The 24695-nt window shown below is 35.1% G+C and overlaps 1 protein-coding gene across 1 annotated transcript in view; it reads left to right on the forward strand.

The window, feature by feature from the left end:
- Positions 1 to 24695, forward strand: part of CNTN5 (contactin 5) — a 488151-nt gene that overhangs the window by 358012 nt on the left and 105444 nt on the right. The window contains exons 12-13 of the mRNA XM_046638244.1: positions 1411 to 1538; positions 3772 to 3947. Coding sequence (XP_046494200.1) covers positions 1411 to 1538; positions 3772 to 3947 — 304 coding nt within the window. The remainder of the gene's footprint in view (positions 1 to 1410; positions 1539 to 3771; positions 3948 to 24695) is intronic.

Here is a 24695-nt window from a genome sequence, read left to right on the forward strand (position 1 = left end):
ATTGACCATCTTGAATGGATTATATAACTTTTAAAGGCACTGTGTTCCCCAAATGCCTCAAGTTAGTATCCTTCCTGGACATAAATTGCAAAATCAGGTTCTCTATTCCTAGTTTGGCTTACTTTTAAATTTGTCTCCCTTTTTACATGTTGTAAGTCAAGTCTGATCCATACTGAAGACGATGACATGTTTTTAAACTGGTATCTTTATCGATGAAAATATATTGTGTAAATTCACAAACAATATTCGTCAGCCTAGAATCTAATTCAATCGTTATGACATTCAAAGCTCTCAATAACCATCAGTTCTGGGTGATTGGCAAGATAGAGTACAAATTTTAAAATAACATAAAAGATGTTAACTAAAGAGATTTAGCCATTATTCTTCAATCTTAAGTGGTTTAATATTATCATATTGCCATGGAGTAAGCTATTCTTTTCGGCACTGGGAGGATCCAGTTTTAGGATTTTAAGTTCAGTGGGGTCACTTGTTTCTTAGCAAAAACAGCACAGCCTTTTACTTCCTCTCTCCTAAAAAGAAGTCGGTCCAAACTCTAGCAGCATATCAAATAAGACCACTACAGCCGCTTCTGTGATGTTTGAGGTTGCTTGAGTAGGTCGATGCACTGGTGAAATATATATAATGGGTTATCTTTTAGGAATATGGAAGGGAGACAAGGACAAAAGTACTAATTAAATTTGAAATCTGTATATTTCTGGAATGATGAAAACACAGGAGAATACGGTAATCCCAAATGTCAACCTCATTTTCACCGAACTTCTGAAAATTTTTAATAATGCTTTAATCTTTCACCTTTATACAAGACTCAAGGTCCACTTTTAACAAAGGTCTCAAAAGAACCCAAATGCAAACTCAGATATCATGTTTTTATGTTTAAAAAGTGCAATGTGAGCAGCCCAGGTGTCAGGCTCATTTTCATACCCTTGCTGCGTGGGTGGCGCACGAGAAACCGCCATAAATCATCTCTTGGCTGTACACAATTAATTTTATGTTCTGTACTTCTCCTCTGTTTTTATGCTGTTTCTTTTTATATTTGATTTTTGAGGTCACCCAAGCTTACTATTAAAATATCACTGGGTGATATTATAAGTTTTAATAACGATATTCAGGGTCACCTTTTTCCGCAAGTTTTAAAATTAACTGTCAAAAAAGTGTCAAAAGAAAAATAACGCTTAACACTAACCCTTTTAAATATAGGAAGATATTAAGTGGGTTTACTGAGTAATTTCTTGAAGGGTAAAACATTTCTACTATGACTGTATATTTTCACAGTGATCCTGTCTCTTATTTATTGTTACCTTGGAAGTGGTTTCGACTTCATCAGAGTTTCTTACCACTTAGCCGATTTGCAGTAAAACAGGAAAAAAAATCTTTTTTAATAATTTTCAGAATAGCTATTCTTCCAGACGGGACTCTACGGATCTTAAATGCTTCTAAATCAGATGAGGGAAAATACATTTGCCAAGGGGAAAATGTCTTTGGTTCCGCTGAAATCATAGCTTCAGTATCTGTAAAAGGTAAGAAAACGTAGCTAAATGTTTTATGAGCATAGTTTCATGATCTTTATCAGACAATGAATAAATATACTATGCATGTGTACATGTTTGCACGTCTGGGTGTGCATGCTCCTGTTGATAAGATCCATTGCAAACCTAGAACTAACCCAGCCAAACTGTCCCTTTCCATTATTTAGGGGACCATAAAGGAAGGAACGCCTTCTTGGTAGAACTGTAAATATTTCGCTCTGAACAAAATACGTGATAAAGAAAACTTTCTGAAGTTTTAATTGATGTCTCAAAATTTAAAAGTATGCCAACACTATAAAAATATTTTTCCTCCTCCAAGATTAATTTTAGCATCAATCATTCATATGCCTGTGTTACTACTTCAGTTGGGGATTTGGGGCAGAAAGGAATAGCAGAAGGAGCAGGTGAATGTACAGTGTCAGAGTGTGCATCAGATAACCTCATACCAGAGCTGTTCTTTGATGTTTGCATCCGTGGGATTTTTTAGGATTATAAATATTGCTGCTTAAATGTTTCTCTTAGCTTTTTAGTTCTAAAGTGAACTAGATTTCAGCCTAGAACCTTCTTTTGAGACTACATGTCTTTGTTTAGTACTAAGAAAATCTTGTATCTTAGGCAGTCCCTTCAACTGGCAAAGGAATATTTTTCACAATTGAACTACATTCTTAATAATTTTTTCCATTTGTGTATGTGTTGCATAGTGACTCATATTTGGACATAAAAATATAGAAATGTTTATTTTTCTCTTTAGAAATAGAAATGTAATTAAAATAGCTGGCACTCTGATATTTTAGAAAAGAGGCAAACATAAATGGAAGGAAGAAGCATAATTTAAAAGATGTCCTCGTTTATAGCATACATTCCTGGAATCCAAGTCTGTCCTCTAGGTCGTGTCTTATTCCTTCTCTGTGCAAAACAATCTTTTTTGTAATTAGGCAAGGCTGGATTCACAGACTCTTTCTTAATAATAACAAAAATATTTTCTGTTAATTACAAGTTAAATGGAATGTTTAGTTACTCAGACCGTTCCAGTTCTCACAAAGTTTAAACGACAGTTTGCTGTGATTGTCTGTCTTGTCTGATGAAGCCAGAACTTAGAATGCTGCACGGAATATCAGCTTCTGGAATGTTAATATTTACAGTGGCATTCCTTTGCTGGTATTGCACGTTCCTCTGAGTGACTGCTTACAAGGATGTTGCATATTAAAGGATCTTATCAGCCGTTAAGAATGGCACTTCATCAGACTGTGCTATTGCCAACAATAGAGCTAGAATAGGAAAATTAGGCTAATTTTTAATCATTTATGTCAGTCTTCTTGAGGTGCCTACAATCAGGAATCTAATTAGGAAAAAAGACAAAATCAAAATCTTATCTTCATCACCTCTCTACTTTATTCCGAAAAGCACATCATATTGCAGCTGTTTGATCACCAGCTTAAATAACCCTTAGATACACAGCCGGTGTTAGCCTTAACGATTCAAACTTGCTCTAAACCCAATAAAAAGGTATCTATTTTTTAAAAATGTAACTGAATCATTAAAAAATTAAACATAAATATTTTTTTCTCAAAAGACATTTCTACTCAGTCTTTTGCCTTTTCTTTTTAGATCTCAAGTAAAACATCTACAATCTATCAAAAGGCTATTTTATAATCAGCCAGTCGTGCCTCCTCGACTCCTTTTCTACTCATGAGAGGGTTTTGTAGGCTGTAAAGCAAATGAAAGTGTTCTAGTAGTCATAGCATATTTTTATCTCTGTTAAGACAGTAATTTGCGGGAAGGTGCTTCCTATAACCTTCAAAGAAGTAAACTGCCCTGAATTCTTCCTCCTTAGATGTGGAGCCTTTTTTATTGTAAAAATCCTTTTATTGATACTTGATGATCCTTGAAGGTGGGCGGGGAGGTTCCAGCCTCTTTTTTCTAGTTTTCCTCCTCCCAGAATGCCAAATCCTCTTTCTAGTTCTGCAGTCTCTCATCTTTTTTGTCCAAGTTGATTTAATAGGAACAGGGACTTAAGACCATTAGTCCCTACAGCAGAAAAGTAAATGCGCTAGTATTCAAAAAGGGAATATTTCAATTAATAATAGTAGCTTATTTACAGATGTATATCTGGAGCAACTGCAGTGCATACATTCTTGAAGTTTTTCTCTATTATGTAAAGTATAGAATGCAAGGAAATACTACATGTTGATTACACTGATTAACATATTTTTTATTTCTATAGAACCTACAAGAATAGAACTTACTCCTAAAAGAACAGAGTTAACAGTGGGAGAAAGTATCGTCCTTAATTGCAAAGCGATTCACGATGCTAGTTTGGATGTCACTTTCTACTGGACGCTAAAAGGACAGCCTATCGATTTCGAGAAAGAAGGTGGACATTTTGAAAGCATCAGGGCCGTAAGTTAACATGCTTTTATTTTTTGAGTAATAATAATTTCAGAAATTCAGACTCAAATGTAAAAACTTTCTTATCTATGAAATGCTAAGGAGAAATAGGAAAAAAATCAATTTGATTTAAACAACTATTTTCATTATTTTATGTTTACATCAAAATGAAAGTAATAATCATCTAAAAAATCCCAGTAAAAAATTGGGAATACTTCTTTTTGCAAATCTGGTTTCTTTGCCACTTTTATTTATTTATGAATATTGTCAATATTTACACGCCACTTCTCAAAAGTTATGTTGCTACATAAAATGGCTAGTGTTATTTGAAGCATTCTTAACAGTAATTATGATACAATAAATAAATGAAATAAGCCTGCCTGTCCTACTCCTTAAGAAATAGTAGTTTCTCACAGGCTATCAAGCTTAAACATGCAACCCATATTCAGAAATGCACGTTAGCCTTACACGTTCACAGACATACTCATTTTTTGTCAGCCTAATCTTTTCTTTGTAATATCTTCTTTTAGTTTACATATCTAAGTGGCAATCAACTAAATAGAGTGGGAAATCTTTTGAACCAAATCCTTTAGAACTATCGCGGTGTCTTAACTCGAAAGAGAAGTGAAAAAAAACCCACCTTCCTGTTTAACCTAACAGAGTAACACAATGACAGAAGGAGAGAGAGAAAAGGATGGAACTAGTGTGGCAGAGAGACATTTTGGCTGGTATATCCGTTCTATATTAGCTAAAGAGATGTGTCCAAGTATAATTTATGCCTACAAATCCAATTTACATGCTGCCATATACTCATTAATAGCAGTTTATTCTTCTCCAAACACTTTGGGAAGCACTGGAAAATCACAGCTGTAGTGAGCCCAAACATATAAAACTCAGCTTGGATTGAATTTCATGTTAAAGGTAATACAATGTAGTGAAAAAACTCTTAGATCCAAAGTCACGAATTTTCTGAATCAAGTCCCAACTCAATCCCTAATTAACTGTGTAACAAAAAGCCAGTCACTTGACTCGCCTGGGCATTAATCTCAGAGAGAAGAAAAGTGAACGAACTGGACCAGATAATTTCCAACATCCCTTCTCATTATAGAATTTTATAAATTTATATTAGTGGAAGAGTAAAGAGGAGCTCTATTTGTTGCATCTTTCAATGTAACCAAGGTTAAACATTTTCTTGCAAGTTATTCCTTTTATCCTGGTTTGCTTTGCAATTAATGGAAGGCATTATAAGAAACAATTATGTACCAATTGCATTGTTCACCTCACTAAATAAATTAATTTTAATTATTAATGGTTATGTTGTATGCAAAATATTTAGATCGTGTTAAATTAAACTCATTTTCCTCTGATTTGTGACTTTCCTTTCTCCTTTACCCTGGGTTAATAATTCCTTCCAAATTGTGATCAAATTTTATGCCATGAATGTCAGAAAACAGAACCAGAAAAATATGATACAAAAATATCACATTGAAAACAAAAAATATACCATCAAAATATATCTTCTTAAGATTATCTGTAAACATTCATTTTGAGTGATTAGATATATAAAGTAAAAATATGTCTAAAATAAATATTGGTTTTTCTTCATATAAATTAAGTAGACCCCCTCTTTATTTTAAAATACCAATACAGAAATTAATGGTCCTGGTAAAATTAGATGAATTCTTGTTTTTATCTCTTAGACATTACCACTTTAATTTGATGTCATTCATTTGTATCAATAAATACATTTAATCCTTTTCATAAGGTTAGCAGTTAATAATAACTGCTATATCCCTCTTTACATATATGCTGTTCTTGCCCTTGAGAAGTACAAAATTGACTCCTTACTCCATTCAAGCCCATATTGTTATAAGCCATGTTAAAATTAGGCTCTGGATGGCAGACAGTGATAATTAAGTATAGCATAGAAGAATAAAGCAAATTGTCATATTAAGAAGTGAGAAAAATATTTAGCTTTAAGGTAATGTAGGACTTATCACTTTTGTATATTTAGAATAGTTAATGGAAATATGCATGTACTTAAAAAATATTTGGAAGCTTCGAAACTTCAAAGTGTAAAAGAAATTATCTATTCCTTTTCTCCCAATTGCTTCAAACACTGATTGGGTCCTGGCTGACTTCAAGGACATACACTGGAGAGAATTCCATTTTAGGACACTAAAAAGGCAGAGAGAAAAAAGAAAAACATTCTATCACCCTTCTACCCTTCTGCTTGTAAAATAATATGTTGAGAAATAATGTTTTAAGAAGAGGAATCAAGTGTTATAAAGAAGGGAGATTTGGGAAGGCCTCCGGACTTGCCAACATCTTCTGTTTAAGAGCCAGGTGGGGTCATCTATGGCCTGCTCTGAGTTTCAAAGGAGAGCCCCTGAAGGGACCTTAGGGCCTACGCTGGCCCAGCAGAGTGAGAAAGCCAAATGGGATTCAGGGACTTAAGCAGGAATAGAGTGTGCCTCTGGCTGGAGACTTTCTAGATTAACTGCCCTGGGACCTAACCCACCAGTAGGTGACCAAATGGGGATGAATCAAGAGAAAGGGGGGGTATACTTTTTAAGCACATTAACCCTGCATAGTGTCAAATGAATCAATCAAACCTCTTGGCGGGGAGGGGAAGATACTAATGGTGTTGATATTTAGCATCGTACAGATGCCAAAATATAGCTTAATTAACTTCTCTATCTTTCAATTAATTGTACTGGTGTCTTTCTACACAGTCGTTGGTTTGTAGGGAAAGCTCTAGGCAAATTTTTATATGTAGCTTTTATAATATCTATATGCAATGCACATTGTTATCTTTTAAATAAAATAGTGCTTTTGGACTGCATTTTATGAGTGAATAGGTAAATATATAATTGCATCAGGTTAAAAAAATAATAGCTACTGCTTTGAAATTTAAATTAAAACATCTATAATGAAAATGCTGCTGTTTCTCCTGCTCTCTTTACTTAGGCATGTTTTACCAACCCAGCAATTTGACTGATTTGAAGTGAATCCATTATTGAAGCCACTGTTAAAAGGATCCAAGCAATCAATTTGTCCATAAATGTTTGATCCAAGTCACCTGAATCACTTTTTTGGCAATGATATAATGAACTAACTGAATGTGGCAAATAGTGAGGCTATTCTTAAGATTTTAATTTCAATTCAATTTGACCAGCTAAGTGCTGTAGGGGATCCAAGTAAAAGACGTGGCCCTTCTCCCTTAAGAGAGCACGATTTAAGGGAAGAGACAGCAGGACGGACTAGTGACCTGCTGTAACCGTGCTATCAGCAGAGAACTCTGTGTACGCGGCTGGCAGGAGGAGTTGGTATTTGAACTGGACCTGGGTAGGTATGATTTTGCCAGGTGGCTAGGAGAAGAAACTGCATTTCAGACAGAGTGAGCATGGGGTGCAAAGACAGAAAGGTGGAAGAGTTTAGAGCTGGTTCAGGGCCAGTGTGGAAACGCTGGCTCTGACAGCATAGTGAGAGCACATAGCAGATGATGTCAATATTTGTTGAATAAATTTAAAGGAAAGCAGCAGAGGCCTCACTGTAAAAGGGACCAATTTCCAAGCCATGGAATTTGGGTTGTATTTAGAATGCAGCAAGCAGCCATGCGATTCAGCTTTGAGTTTTAGGAAGATAATTCTGACAGCTGTGTGAAATAGGGATTGAACAGCTTGCGGACTTTATGTCCAATCTAGACCAGATAAGCAGAGGTTACAATGAGGAGTCGACTGTTATAAGCTTTGGCCTTAAATAGCCATCCTGTTAATCAAACAAAGCATTTACAATTGAGTTCTGACACAATTATTTCTGTTGGTCAGAGGTCTGCGAGAACCTCTTCACACTCAGAATGTCTGAACAGCACCTGAGCATGGCCACGTGGCCCCAAAGCCACAGTCTTAATGGAGGATCCATTATTTTCCAGAGATATGAAATCCCTAATTATTCATTCAAGATGTAAGTTAGTTTTAATCCTTATAATGAATAAAGAACAGTTACATTGAATACCATGGAAACCTGCAATTTGCTCTGTTTTCTGGCAGAGGAAGAAAAACAAACGTTTGGCATCAGGATATCAGCTAAAGAAGTTGCCCTTTCGATTGTGAACTCTCCAAATATGCTAAATTGCAACTAAATGGGCAATCAAATCAAAATGCACTATTTGAATGGTCCTTCATATATACCAAATTCTCTGGTTAAACAGTACACTCAGGAAGGGAGAGTAGCGATATTTGACCACATTTTTTAATGAGGAGACTGACACGCAAGACTTTTCCAGGCCACATGAACACTAAATTGTGGTTCCAAGGTTAAATACTCTATGATTTTTAAACTGCATTGTGTTGATTCTCATCTAGAAATCTTACCCTCTCCATATTAATTAGCCATTATGTGTTCAGCCATTGCCTATAAACTGTGGGAAATAAAAATAAAAGGAAGATTTGATTCTAGTCTTTAATAAATGTAAAGATGACATAGAACACTAAGTAATTCAAGAAAAATATAACCAAAAAATTACTAATTTTTATTACAGCCAAATATTATTGAAGGCCAGAAAAGACAGCAATTAATGTGAATTTTTATCATTGTGGAGGAAAGCAAGAAAAGGAATTAATTGATCACCTACTGTATGTCAAATACTCAGCTAAAAATTATATATACAATAGTTCATCTATTCCTCATAACAATTGTTTAAAGCAATATTATTTGGCAGAAGGTGCTACCTGACCTAGACTCAGAGGATGGGTAGCATTAAGATAGGAAAAGAAGAAAGAGCAAGGCAACCTAAGATAGGAAAAGATATTAAATCTCAGAGTTGTAAGGGATCTTGGAGATTGCTGGATTTGTCCTAGGATGATACATGGATTCTCCGTCAGTATCGTTAGCTCGTCTGCTGTAACCCTTTTAGTGATGAGGAACTCACTCCTCTGAAATAGTTCATTCTGCTACCAACCAGATCCGAATGTCAGAAAGTCGGAAAGCAACAATAATTATGATCATCTGTATACCAAGCATCAGAACCACAAAGGAACATGCCTAATATTCATACTCATGTTTTTTGTGGAGTTTTAGGTATATAAAAAGGAGCAAGAACTGAAAACTTTCTAGCCTATGTCACTCTTCCTACTATGGTTACTTCTGTTCCTAGTTTATTGTTTTAGGAATTAGCATGTATTTCCTAAGGAGTAAAAATCTCAAAATAGAAGACAGTAAGTGCTCGACTGGCATCTTTTATTTCCTGATGGATAAATGTTAATTCTAATGGATAAATAATATAAAAATAAATGAAATCATTGGACACACTGCCAGGGTTTACTAAGGTGCAAAGCTCTGAGGATTTCCCAAGCATCTACTGCATCCTCTTCTTCATCATATTAGCAAGTATAAGTCGTGGAAGCCCTTTAGAACTACTCAAGAAGTATCAAAAGGGCAGAGGATCAGTAGCTCTACCAAAGGCACATGTTCTCTTTGGCTCATTCTGCTCACTAGCAATATTTGTACTTTAAAGTAATATGGCCTCCTGGACTCTGTGCTCCACCCTCTCCCTGCTGGCAAAGGGCTTGTCCTTCCTCATCACTCAATTTCTTGCCTCCTGGATCTTTGTCTTGCTCTGAATCCTGGCAACCAGGTAATCCACCAACTTTCTGTTATCTGCTATAATCTTTGGACTGCCACATATTTGCTTTAGAACACTTCTCTCCCAGTCTTTCACCTAACTTAACAAAAGAAGTCGTTTTGTCATTTTAATAGGAAAGAATAGTAGAGTAACCACCAGCCAAAGCTGCGGGCTAAAAAGGAGAAAGCTTACCCTCAAAGGCCTTAGAATTTTCTGACCATTCCAGGAAAGTGTAGCACATCCATTCTTCCCACTCATCTGTGTTGGAGAATGTGCCTCTACCCGCTGTCTTCTCAAAGTGGTGGTAGTTCCCATAACAGAAAAAGAGTGTCCATCTTTTTTAGTTTGTGTATATCTTTCGCATAGTCATATGAACATGACCAAACTATGCCATTAAAATCTGTGATTCTATAACATTTTGTGAATTAAAGAAATAAGCTAAACTCTGAGGTCCCTAAAAGCAGAGGCTAATATGCTGTTTTATTTTTGATTACTTTGCACTATAGGTGTCCACAAAACAGCCACTCGATGTTCGTTGAATAAAAAAATTAAAGCTTGAGATAAGGCATTTTCCCAGCTTAGCCAACTACTGCATTATTTCAGAGGTTTCAGCTTAATTAAATCCTGCATAAAATTCTGTTAAAACCTGTTGTTGTAGCAGAATAGTTTATTTCCTTACTTTTTCACTTTTTACACAAAATTAGACTTTCACTTTAGCACAGTTTGGAACTGAGTGAAAGGTGACTACCTTAGCTGACATCTAAGATAGTCTATTATTGTGAGATCCTTCCTTAATTCCTGGGGGTGTCATCCAAGTAATCTGTGAACCACAATACCATCAGAATCACAGCTGGATAGTAACATCACGTCGATTAGCCACCTCCATTTTTACTCAGACTGGCAGATGATCCCACAAAGCAAAATTTGTAGTGCGCCTCTTCACATTTTGTAGTTTGTCAAATGTGGCAAAATTAGGTAAGGCCTCCAAAGTTATCATTTATGAAAAGACAGGCTTAGCCATCCAAGTCATAGGCCTCACTTTACTCATTTAAATACAGTCCACCAAAACAAGCCTTGGGGGTATGGTGTTGTGGTGAGGATATGGAACATTTTTTGTTCATTTAGAGCCCCCCTTTTTGACAGCTTCTTTATCTTTATGATACATTTACGTAGAATTATGGGTGATATGAAAAGTTACCAGTTTCTCTGCAATGTTTTTTAGAGCAGAACTGCAAGTTTGTTTTTTTTGTTATTGTTTTTTTGAGAGAGAGAGGAAAATAAAGCTTCTTGATAGAGAAAGGCAGTCTTATGGTAGACTATGCTGGGAAAAATCAGATCAATAGCCTCTGTTCTGTGACCTCTGAGGAGATAAAAGGACATAAAGGACATGCTTCCCAGAGATTCTCTTCAGAACCAGCTGGGATGTTCCAGTTTATTGGATTGGGAAAAGCAAGGAATGAGAAAGAGAAAGCACTCCTTAGCTCTTAGCAGAATTATGCTTTCCTAGATTGTAAACTCCAGAAATTAAATATGCTTTTAACTCACTAACTCCAGAAGTTGAGAAGTCCTTACATGTCTAGGACTCCATATTTTTCCCCTTTTGGAAGTTGTGTTTTTCTCCAAAATTATTTTTCCATTCCATGTATATATTAACTCAGACTGGATTTCCATAACACTACATTCTCCTTGGGTTGGTTGTTTTTAATCCAATCAAAGGATGAATTTAATCTGGAATAAAGTGCCTGTATCTTTGGAAATGTGACCGTTGGTAGGTCCCCATAGGTTTTGCAACCATTGTTATTGTTTTTAACCCTGAGAATGAAGTCTATCTGATTTATTTCAGTGATGTTTGTTAAACCAAATTCTCACCTAACTCTAGGTCATTTTCAACCTGTTGCTCAACAAACTTCTAATATAAATTGTCATGCAAAATAACACTCCAAATATTTTGAGTTTCAGTTTAGAATTTCCATTCTACTTATTCATTGTTTCCCTAAATTTCTATAACTATCCTGTAATTGTACATTGAAGAATAATCAATGGGTCTTGATGCTAGAACTACTTCCCCATCCCAATCTGACGAAGATTTATTTTTGTAAGACTGCAAAAATCTTTACAAGTTCTATAAGTACTAAACAGTTAAGAATGAATAAGTAAATAGATGCATAATATCAAGCCCACTCTTTAAGTTATAAAATTGTAACTTTCCAGTCATATCAAATGCCCGTCAAGTTACTGAAATGAGTACCTAAGTTATCTTCAGAGCCTAATACGTATCTTTTCTCAGTACTCCAATTTTGCACACAATCACTGTTTGCTTTTGTTTGTTTCTTAAAAGACTGCTATTTAAATCTTGATAATTTGTGCAAATACTTCTATCTCCCTCTTGTTTTCTTGTAGTCTTCTCCCTTTCGTTATTCATATTGATTCATGGGCCTGTTCAAATGAATTGAATTAGGAAGGATAACTAACTGTGTCAATTTTAACTGAGGATACCATAGATCATCATGGTGGATGCCATGGCATGTTACCCAGATTTCCCTTTCAAGACTGAGGCACTCCTTCCACAACCCACTGAGAGTGTGGGAAGCTGACAGCTATCAGCTGGCTCCCTGTCTGCTAATTTTCCTCAGCCAAACAGACTTTTTGGCCTAAGTTATGCCCCACCCCACAGCCCATGCCCAAGGGTAAGGGTGATGAGTGCATAGGGATGGTTATAAAGGCCGAGTTTCTTGCCTCAGAGTAAGACAATTCTGAAGGGTCATCTCAGCTCCAGAGTTCCCTGTGGGATAAGCTGAGGCCTTTTTTGTGACAGCATCACAGTTAAACACCCCCTCTGCTCAATTCTACTTTCTTCATTTTCCCTACAAATGTTAATCCCAAAGGCATTCTTCAATGAAGTCTCCATCTCAGAGTCTGTTTCTCTGAAACTCTGACCTAAGACAGCCATAATGGCAAATGCCATCACCAAGAAACCTCTGGAAACAGGTATGAGTAACACAAAATGATAATAATAACAATAGCTATCATCCATTGAATGCTTGCTAGACACTTGGCAACAGGCTAAACTTTTCAAATGTTATTATTTCAGTTACTTCTCACAAATGCCCTACGATATAGGAATTAGTTTTGTTTTGGTTTAGGAGTTTTGCTTTTGATGGAAGAAAAAGAAATTCAGAAAAGTGCTCAACTTCCCCAAATTTAAACAATTGTTGCATAGGAGAGTTATTAGTCAAACTTGTCCTGAACCCCAATACAACAGTGTCCCCCAATATCTTCTCTCAAACCTGGAGCATATCTGGAACTACTTGAGGAGATAACATTTGAAATCTCCTACTTTTTCAATAAGTTTAATGCTAAATTGTATCATCTTGTAAATAATGTGGATAAATATGCTTCATCCATTTTATAATTTATGGGTGAATTATTCTCACTGCTGGTAAGATTTTCATATATTCATCCAAAATCACACACTCTTATAAAGTTTGTACTATGATTATGTGGTTACATTTACACTATACACGTTCTTTTTTCTAATATTTGTAAACTTTACTACCTTGAGCAATCTCCTGTTCCTTTGCCAAAAATATGTTTCGATTATATATAATTATATTTTTAAAGCCAATCCTACAAGTCAGATTCTTCAACATTTGATTAATCATTTCAGAATAAACTAGAAACAGTCTCATTATCCAATTAAGACGTAGGCTAAAATACATAAATAGAATTTTACATCATGAAGAGAAATTTTGCCCTTCCTTTCTCTTACGTATTATTTTATTTGACTCTCACAACAACACTGTGAGTCAGGCAACTTACACAAAAAGAAGAAACTGAGCCTCAAGAAGAGGGGCGAAGGGCCTCACTGCTGAGGCGCTGAGAAATACAGCCTCAAGCATTTACGACACAGCCACCATTATCATTTAAGCTTCTTTCAGCTTAAAACTTCTTCGCTATAAATGATATTCCAAATCAGGTTTTATGTTTCAAAGCAAAGATATGAAGGACTCAAACTAGCTGTGATTTTTCACTGTGGCATTTTGAAAATCAAAGACATGGAAAGATTGTGTTTCTTCTCTGCAGTTTCATCTCTTTAACTGGACAAACCAGCCTATTTTTACCTTACTTGATCACTATTAAAACATTAAAGTCATATGCTCTGTAAGATCAAATCACCAAATTGTTAAAACTTTCTCCCATAAAATTTACTGACAATGAATTGAAGAACATCCTAAAATATCCTACTGCATTTGCCTCTTCAGCTGTTCTGTGGGTGTATTTTCCCATTAATTAAAGCTCACTCTTCTGGCCGCTGTAATTGTTTCATTTTATAGTGTGTGAACTCATTTTTATCAACTTCCCTTTTTAGTCTTTTGAAGATTCTTTCAAAATGCATATGAGATGCAATATGTTGCATTGCTTTTACTGCTGAAGATGAGGCCAAGAATGTAGAGTACAAAGGTGTGAACCATTCTCCTGAAGAAAATAGTTTCAACATTTGAGACATTTAAAATCATATCTGTTTTTACTGAGTATGTTACTTACAGCATTGCTGGTTTCATGTGAGATTTTGGCCACCAAAATTCAGTCTTTAAGTCAGAGAGCTGGTAGGGTTTCAGATTCCTTCTTTTCCTCACCCCAAGTGCTTCCAGTGCTTCCATTATACCTTTCCCATCCCTCCACCAGAGCAAGTATCCAAATCTACTGTAAATATTGCTTACGTCCTTCCCTTCCACCTTTTACATTTCCAGAAGTTAGGAACATGCTTATTTTCTGAACTCAGTGTAGTACCCAATGCATTAAAGACTAAATAAATATTCGTAGAGTTGCTAAAGGAAACAGCGAAGGTAGGGGTATATGAATTAAAAACTAGCCATTTAGGGGCTGGCCCCGCGGCTGAGTGGTTAAGTTCACGCGCTTCGCTGCAGGAGGCCCAGTGTTTTGTTGGTTCGGATCCTGGGTGCAGACATGGCACTGCTCATCAAACCATGCTGAGGCAGCGTCCCACATGCCACAACTAGATGGATCCACAAAAAGAATATACAACTATGTACTGGGGGGCTTTGGGGAGAAAAAGGAAAAAAAATAAAATCTTAAAAAAAAGAATTTGTCTCTATCAACCTAAAACTTAAAAAGAAAAAAGAACTAGCCATTTAGAGTAGGTCATTTAGAAACAAATATTGACTGTAATATCTAAATAGCTTTTTTGTTTTCTGTTAACTGACGAAAGTTTGTAACTTCTATTCTAATTATAAGAACCATCAGTGATCCATAGTTTTACTCATTTTGCTTCACATGAAAATTTAAATATTTTTGATATTGTGCTAAAGGTAATTATTTTCTCTGGAAATAATAATCACAGGAGTTCTTAATAAAAGAGAAATATACAGTGGATTCTAGTTATCATGTTGCAGCGATACTGGTACGTTTTATAGTTTTTTTTTTTGTGACTTTAAAAAGAATGCCCAATGTATACCTGTGTACCTATGGGATATAATTTAACCTGCAGAGTGATGAAATGCATAATATAAAAAGGCCTTTAATTCTAGAATTTTTACCTTGAAGAAATGATATATAAAAGAAGATTATTCTTTTTAATTGTTGAAAGCCTTGGTAAATAAAGGGCTGTCCTTATTCTCTAATACCACATAAGGTTTAGGAGTTTTATAAGCAAAGATTGTTCAGTTTTACACTTTGAATACTATTGATATGTGGGTATTGTATTTTAGACTGACTTCTGTATTATTTCTCAAAATGATTTTCAAAGAATTGGGGTTTTGAGAGGCTATTATTCTCAAGACATTTTTGGAATTCTACCTTTATTTAGCAATTTCTCTTTCTGCATCTGTTTTGTATTAAATTCTAAAGGGGGCCTAAGTGTTATGATGTGTTTAGCTTTTAGCTTTTCAAAATCCTCTAGTTTCTTCTATGGACTATTTTTATCATATTACCATATAAAAGTGACTTTAGAAGACTAGAATTAACAACTCTAATAGTTGTTAGCCTCTCAAAGATGTAGGTAGCCTCTCAAAGATGTTTTCTGTCTTGGAAAAGGAGCAATAGGAAATTTTAGAAAGAAATATTGAGCTATTATTATTCATTTCCTTTCTTCATCTGCTATCCCTTATATGAAGGAAGTAGAAAAGATCAATTTAGAGAATTTGGAAAGCATGACACTGTTATCTTTAATGAATAATTGATGACTCTATAGAGTATCAGTGTACAATACAGGAATTCTGAATTTATCTCAGTTCCACAAAGATTTACTGAGCATCTATACACTAGGCACCTGTCCAGGAACTGAGGATTCTATAGGAATCAATAACAAACATTTTATGGGAGGCTTATCAATATAACTGAGATGATAGAAAGCTACCTTTGAGGAGCTTAGAGTCTTACAGAGAAACAGACGTATAAACCGATATGTGGCAAGAGCAATGGAAGACGTATGCTCAGGGAATTCAGTCCAAGTTACACATTATCCAACCTGTGGAAACAGAGCAGACTTCCTAGACCAAGTAATACCTGAGCCTATTCTTAGAAAGAATAAGGACCATTGCAGGCAAAGCAGCGAGAGGAAGCAGAAGGGGAAAAGACATTGAGGTAGAGACTGACCATGAGGAAAATATGAATGACACTGAGGTTTCGTCTGCCAAATCCCAATAACAAATGGTGAGACCTACAGCTAAAGCAAACCTCATCTAATACGTTACTATAATAATTCTACTTTAAAGAAAGCTTCTCATACTCATCTATGAACAGTAAGTAAAAGACCATGATTATTCTTGGTTCCAATTATAGCAAGTTACATATTCCCAGCAAAAATAAAGCTGCCAGATTTTTCCAAATTAAATCCAGGGATAAATTTTATGTTGCTTGGCATAAGTATATGTGTTTTACATAAATTTGCATATTGCTTGAAGCTTTCTTTGGGGTAATAAAAAAGAAATTAACTATTACAATGCTAAGATTTGATATTCAGGGTCATTGAGATAATTCCCTGAGAAGCCCTATGTGATTTTTTTCAGGAAGCTGCTTGTTATTCTAGATGCAGTTCTAAGAATGCAGTGCAGTTAAGGAAAACAGGAGCTAAAATCAGAATTTCTCCTTCCTTCCACATTTATTCTTTTACAATATTATGTATTATTTTTGCAGAAGATTAGCCCTGAGCTAACATCTGCCACCAATCCTCCTCTTTTCGCTGAGGAAGACTGGCCCTGAGCTAATATAGGTGCCCATTTCCTCTACTTTATATGTGGGACACCTGCCACAGCATGGCTTGACAAGTAGTGTGTAGGTCTGCACCCAGGATCCGAACTGGCAAACCCTGGGCCGCCAAAGCGGAATGTACGAACTTAACCACTGTGCCACTGTGCTGGCCCCACAACATTATGTATTTTTGAGGACAGGAATCAGACCTATCTTGCTAACCATTGCCAGCATCTAGCATCATGCCTGGCAGATTATTTGCTAAATAAAGTGTTTGTTAAATTAATTATTATATAAACAAAACAGAATTTTATATGTAGCCATGTTCTCATTTCCTTGCTCATCTGCTTAACTACCACACACACACACAAAAAAAAAACAATGTGACTATACCAATATCAGGAAAATTTTTAATACATTTATTCACTTTACAAAAACTTAACAGTTACCTGTAATATGTATAGCACTATATCAGGGCAGGGAATAAAGCGTGATTTCTCCTTTCTAGAACTCTTAATCTAGACAGACTTTTAAACAACTCTTTAATGTGATAAGTGTTATAGTATTGAGACATTATACTGTTGAGAGAAATGAACTCTGGAGGAGAAATTTGAATTATTAACCAAGTATGTCATTGGCAGAACGACTTCTTCCCAAAATTAATGTTCGACTGAATTCAATTAAGTTCATTACTAAAGGTTATTCAATCAACTAGTATAAAGTAAGGTAATAATCTAACTGATAATTTTTAAATTACCCTAAAATCAAACTGTTTCTCATTATACACCTTACACATCTGTTAAACTGAAAGAATTAAATGTTTTGAAGCAAAATTAGCTAGAATAATTTAGAATGCATTAATTGTGAAGCTACAACATTGTACTAAACAGTTCAAAGATTTCATATCAAGAAGCCTGATGGAAAATATAAAATACTATATTTTATCCTTTTTAACTGAGGATAGCACCACCAAAAAGAAATAACATATTGGCAAAACTTGTTTTAAAGTACTTATTAAACATAGTGACAGTATTTCCTAAAAGTATTTCTGAAACCTGCACTCTCCTTGCCATTATCCATCTCTTAAATAGTAAGAAATACTGAAATACCTTTGGCTTTCCCTGAAGTAAGGGACTTTTGACAGGCTTTGCTCACTGTGCCCATCACGTTGTAAGGCTTCTGAACAGACTACTGCAATGTCTCTAGTGTTTAAAATAACTTTAGCTAGTGTTAGAGGTGCAAGCATTTCAGTAAAAATGTTCCATTTGCCTTTAAGAATAACCAGACAGAAAAAATTAAGGATTATTTTTTCTTAGCTAACTTTTTTTAGGTTTTGCCCCCACTGCTGTTTCTGACCAAATTTAGTCTCATACCAAAATTCTGACTGGAATAATCCATTGGTCTGTTTTATTTTTATATTTTAGATGTTGAGATATAAATATATTTAGAGAGGAGAAAATTTCAGTTTATATATCAATGGATACCTTTTGCACATCTCCTTTTGTTTCCTATGAATAACTGTAGAAAGGAATTGAAGAGTAGTTATCCTAAATATACACATAGAAGTGACCATAAAACAAACATAGTCTGTATCAGTCAGCTTCTGCTGCAAAATAAACCACCCAGAGCTTAGTTGCTTCAAACCACCATTTATTTAATTCATGGTTCTATCGGTTAGCAGTTTGGGCTGGACTTGGCTGGAGTCCATCCCTCTCAGCAAGGCTCACTCGTGCCTCTGTAGTCAGCTACCAGCTAACTTTGAGGCACTAATGTTGGGGATCACCTGGCTGTTTTCTGGGGCTACAAACGGGTGGGCCGTGTGTTTCTCATCATCCACCATGCAAGCCCAGACTTGTTCCCATGGAGGTCTCAAGGTTCTAAGATCAGAAGCCTCATATAATCCCTTAGGCCTAGGCTCAGAACTTACTCAATGTCACTTCTGTTGGTTAAAAATAAGTCATAAGGCCATGCCAGGTTCAAAGGGTAGAGAAACTCCTGCTGGGAGGAACTGCAAAGTGTGTGGCCGTTTTTGCAATCTACCACCATCTGTCCTCTGGTCATAGTTTTTTATATTTCTCTAGCTTGCAACCTTTATCCCAGGATTCACAAATGTCTCATTCAATCACTGTTCTCATTTCTGTTTCAGTTAGCTTTTGCTACAAAATAAACTCCACAAAATTTATGATCCAATTCTATGAGTCAGTAATTTGAACTGAACTTGGTTGTTTTTTCTGCTGCTCTCGATTGGGCTCATTAATGCATCTGCAGTCAGCTATTAGGTCAACTGGGAGTCATTTGGGGAGACAGCAGCTAGAATGTTATGTCTCTGTTCTAAGTGGTCTCTGCCCTACAGTAGGCTAGCCCAGGCTATGCCACGTGGTTGCCACAGAGTTCCAAAATAGCGATCTCCAAGGCACACGCACATTGCAAGCATCTGTATGTTCCATGTTTACTAATGTGTCATGGCCCAGTGCAAGTCACTTAGAGAGGCACAGTGAGTGTGGGAGGGGGTTAGCCAAGGGTATGGATCCAGGAAGGCATGAAAAACTTTGGACCATTACTGCCACAATCTACCACACAGTCTAAACAATTATCAGTGCCAAATGACCCTTAACTTCAGTTATGGTATCATTTTTAAGACCAAACTAAAAGCTAGATTATACATGTGGTGTTATATGGGGGAAGAAGTAAGCATTTGGAAAAATAATCATTTGCACAACCCTAAAATTCAATATGTGCTGTTACTAGCAACACAATCTGGGTCAACTGCTCTAACTAAATTAATCAGTCACTATCTAAATTGACCCTTTTTATTGAATTACATTAAGCCAGTCAAAGCACTGGATCTAGTTGTACAAAGTCATTTTTCCATTTTTATATGATTTTTGTTCTCTTTTTTAAAATATTAGGAAATTTTAATCACTTTAATTGTTAATAGAAAATTGGCAGCAGTTAGAAAGAAATTAACAGAGAAAATTTAATCTTTATAATTAAAAAACTGAATGAACTGATTGGCATTTTATAAAAACAACCTATTTTGAAGACAATTATAATATTTGCTGCCTCTTCTATCCTAAATAATCCATGTTAAATGTCTCTTCCAAAAATTGGTTCCAGTGATTTCTGTGCTTCAGTTATCTTTTTATAGAAACAAAAGCACATATATTTATTAATGAATGACTGAAAACAGATTATTGATATATCTAAAACAAACGTGAAATTGCTGAATATTCCATACCCAAAGTGAATTCATTGATTCTCTTAGCCAGCATGTTCCAATTGTTTCTCATTAATGAATGGTAGTATTATTATTTGTGTTATGTTGGAAAGAACAGAAATATTTATGAAACTGTTCACAATCTAGAATTAAGAGTTTATTATGTGAAGCTGTGATAATAGTAAAATAATCCAAGGAAAATAGTAGAGATGAAAAAATTAACTAGTCCAAATTCATATCATTTTCAACTTCTACATTCAATAATTCTGTTTCCTATGAAACTTATTTATATAGATGAGTGTGCTTACAACTGTGGCTTTAAGGTAGAATAAAGGAATACAGCTTGTAGGATGTGAATGTGTTTCTCAAGTAAATGTTAGACTTGAGAATTCAAAAGATTTTAGGAGTTTCCAAAAGACATTTGAACATAAGAACAAAGAAGAATAAGGTATATTGATTAAGACATGCAAAACTTGACAGTTTATAATGAATATAGTTCACATTAGACAGTTTTGTTCAAGTCCTTGGACTTAAAGGTGAAGGTTCCACCTGTGAACACAATGGCATAAAATTAATTTTTCATGTGGTTGATGTTCAACTGGTAACACTAAAGAATGCCATGAATACTTTCAAAGTCATTCAGAAAACCCTCCAAGAATTTCTTATCTGGTCATGATTGTAATCTCAAATGAAATCAAAAGGACGTGAAAATGAACTCAACTGTATGGTTTAATATACCAAAAGATAATTCAAATATAGATTGTATATAGGTCTGCATAGAAATCCCAGGTGCAACTAAGATAAATTTGAAGAAATATAACTGAATATTTCTAGGTAGTTGACACATAGTACGATGTGCTTGACTAAGCCAAAAATAAAAACTAAGTCTATCAGCTTGGAACATCTCAGTGACATCAAGCTGTATTACAATCTGAAAATCTAGAAAGCAGTTATAAAATGTCATCTTCCATGTGTCTAGAAGTTCTTGACCAGCCATTAAGATCTCGGATCTAGCATAATAAGCTTTACGTTTACTATGTCATCAATGTTACTCACCAGTAGTTCTCAATGTTAAAAGCAAGGTAACATGCTTTTGAGATTTGGAATGTAGTTGCCAGCATTTACACAATTGTGCTGGATTGAGCTGGCACAGAGAACAGATAATAGCAAGAGAACATTGTGGCAGCTTCCCCAAGAGTAACTAAAACACGACCTTTGCAAAGAGACTTTAAAAGAGTATATGAAGAATGATGTATCATGTGAAGACTAACAGAATGCAGCTACAGATTGCTAACATACAATCATAGTGCTAGACCAGTCTGACAGTCAGCAAAAGAAAATATGAAGACTCCTTAAAAGATTCTTCAAGAAGATCATAAATCAGAGAGGCAGAATCATAAGAGACTCAGTTCTAAATGACTATCTGTAGTTATAAACAGAAAGGCAATCTTCACTTGGACACAGTGTAGGAAGAGCTGCTTAACAAGCATGGATCATTTTAGCCACACAATCTGATTAATTTATAATATCTGCAGTTGATAAACACTTAGCTTGGTGCTTCTCCATGGTAACCATATCTTTCAGCTCTAAATCAAAGTCAGCTTTTCGTTTTTTCACCTTAATTAAAGTAGATTTTTTCTTACTTATATAAATAATACAAGGTAAGAATAAAAATCACTTAGAGTCACATTACCTTAAGATAATCACCATTAATTTTTGTAATCATCTTTCCATGCGTCTCTTCAAGCAGACACAGACATGTTACACAAGTGAGATCATACCATGCATGCTTTTATTAGGATGATTTTCTCCTACTTTTATCCTCCCGTAACAGCATTCACCACACCTGCTTAAGCTTAATATCCTAATATATGTCCTATATTTTCCTCTGTCCTACTGTAATCCAAGGCAGATTTATAGATATACAGGGACATTTTTGTCATTATTTTTAAAAAATTAAAACATTTTACATACATTTTCTGCATCTCATTACTCTCATTCAATAATCTTGGAAATTCTTCCATGTCACCTGATATATCTCTAATTCCATCTTTTCAATGGGTACATAATAGTCTATGGCATGGCTATACCTCAGTTTATTTAGCCATTTTCCTATTAATAAATATTAACTTTGTTTCCTGTTTTGAAAGGTTTATGAACAATGCTACAGAAAACATCTCTAAACATCTGTATCTGCATATATTAGCAATTTTGCTTCTATCTGATAGATTCCCAGGAATCGATTGCAGGGTACTAGAAATTAGAAATAAAACTATTTCTAATTTAAATAGACGCTAACAAATTTTGTTCCCAGAAATAATATAACATCAAAGCACACTACAGGGTGACATCATTATTTAGTAAAAGATTACTAGACCCGGTGGGGAGAAGGTGTCAAGAGTTTTTGACGTGGGCTCAGCTTTGTTCCTACTTATCTGTATGACCTTGCATGAGTCATGTCAACATTCTGAGTTCTCATCTTCAAAGTGAAGAGGTTAGAGTAAGTGACTCCTAATGTTCCTATCTGATTCTAAGGCTCTAAGAATTTTTTAAAGGTTATATTCAGAGACTAAAACCCAGGAAACTCTCCAGATATGGCATCCAATAACAGTGAAATCATTTTTAAAATTTTTAGTAAGCACTAACTATTTTTGTAAGAGGGAGCATTGACAGCTCTAAAATCTCATTTTCCTCTGTTAAATATTACGTACCTGCTCATTTCATGGAAGATATTTTCAAAGTCTCGTGATGTCCTTAGAACTGTAAAATTCTTAAGGCAGTATGAGGTCCAACTGGAAAAACAATCTCAAATCAGAATTCTTCTCTATGGCTAAGAATGTATCTGTATACATAATATCTTGATAAGTGATAAAACTTTTCTCTAAAGCTAAATACAGATTTCCTCTAAGAGCAACAATAATTTTACAGAATGCAAAAGTGTCCTTTTTTCTAGGTAAGAGATCAGCATCCCTTATTTTATATAACCAGCACATGCACACACAAAAAATTCCACATATAATGAAAAATTCAAGCCCTACCAATATTAAATCTTAGGACAAAATATATGGGCATATATGATCATTGGTTTTGCTGTCAATTCAAAGATGTGCAGCTGTGAAGAATCTTGTAAACGTTCCTTGAAATATCAGAAGGTGTATTATACAGTTACAAAAGAGTAAGGAGAAGTAGTAAATAATGGCCTGACGATTTTCCATCTCAATCTGAGTAAGCTGATTTTTTATATGTTAAATAACTGGTAAATTCTCCTTCATAAAATTTCAAAGCCTTGTTATTAAAAATGAGTTTTCTGTGGCAAAGTGTCTTGACGGAGCTTTCAAAATGTCAGTTGAATTTGACTGAGAGTCCTTGACCTTGAACTTTTCATAGTTGGCGTTTGATTGATTCGTTTATTCAATTTGACCTTTTCTCTTAACTGAACTATTCTTCTTCTGTTTGAATCTTCATTGGAAGATTGCTGTTGTAGCCCACAGTCTAAGCAGTAGTTTGAATAGTTAGTCTTTTCTGACACTGATGTGTTTGAATTCCCTAAATTCTAAGTATTTTTGATGTTGATGAGAATCTTCAGGACCGTGAAAGACAGTACTTACGTGGATGCTGTGACCCACATTTGCTTCTTTACAGTGTGGTACTTTTTCATTCAGAGACTTGTTCCTAAGCATTAGTAACTATCAGATTAGGCTTGGCCAAAGAACACTCAGGATTTGGCCATGAAGCACATAGTTGAAATAATACAGCTGCTTGTGGAAGATTTCACTTGTTAAAATATTTACTAAGATTGCAAATAAAACATGAATACCAGAAAGATTTGAATTTTAAGGAAAAACTTGAAACAGCCCGGTATTTAACTGGCAAATTCATCTTTAGAAATTCTTATATAAATTAATTATTCCATTTGGAATATTATGTTTTTGCAAAAAGATTAGATATAAAAGTTTCTACACCATTCTTGCTCATTTTTTTCTTTTAAAATGTCTGTCAACACACTTATTCTGTAGGAAATCACTATCTTCATATATGTGAAAAGGCTTTTATGTGCCAACATTGTGCTAGGCACTGAGTATAGTAGTGAACTGAATATCATCTTTATTTATCATAATAATTTATAAGAATCAAGTACAAATATGGTTGATACCCACAAGATCAAAATATAGTTTAAAAATTGCCTTTAGGTGGCATTTACCCGGTGGATATAAAGTCTTTTCTTTTTTTCAGTCCTTTTATAGCTCAAGAAGACGGAATGAAAAATAGTTTATTTTTCAGCCCAACAAGTCCTGAGTTGGCACTATTTCCTCTTATAATATTTCCAAAAGTGAAGGTTCTCTTTTAGCTCAGGTCACTCCTCTCATACATTATCACAAACAACTAAAAGAAGTCAGTCAGTAGTCAACACTTTTAACACTTTTGTTCTTCCTATAAACTCCTTAATCAGATCCATAAATTCATTAGGAAGCTTTTCTATCTTCCACATTACCACAGGCAAGGATTTTGCTAGTTTTTCTACCAGTTCATAACTCAGGTACCCTATTCTCCAGCCTCCAATTACAATTTCCTCAATGTTTTCCCATCTTCCATTAACAATTTTTTTGGGTTCTTCCCTATCTTGGACTGAGGGTCTGGTTGCTGTAGGAAAATACCCTTCCTGTTCTGGTATAAACAAACGGTCTTAGAGCCACACTCTTGGGATCTT

Source organism: Equus quagga, chromosome 14 (genome assembly GCF_021613505.1).
Source record: "Equus quagga isolate Etosha38 chromosome 14, UCLA_HA_Equagga_1.0, whole genome shotgun sequence".
NCBI classification, from domain to species: Eukaryota; Metazoa; Chordata; class Mammalia; order Perissodactyla; family Equidae; genus Equus; species Equus quagga.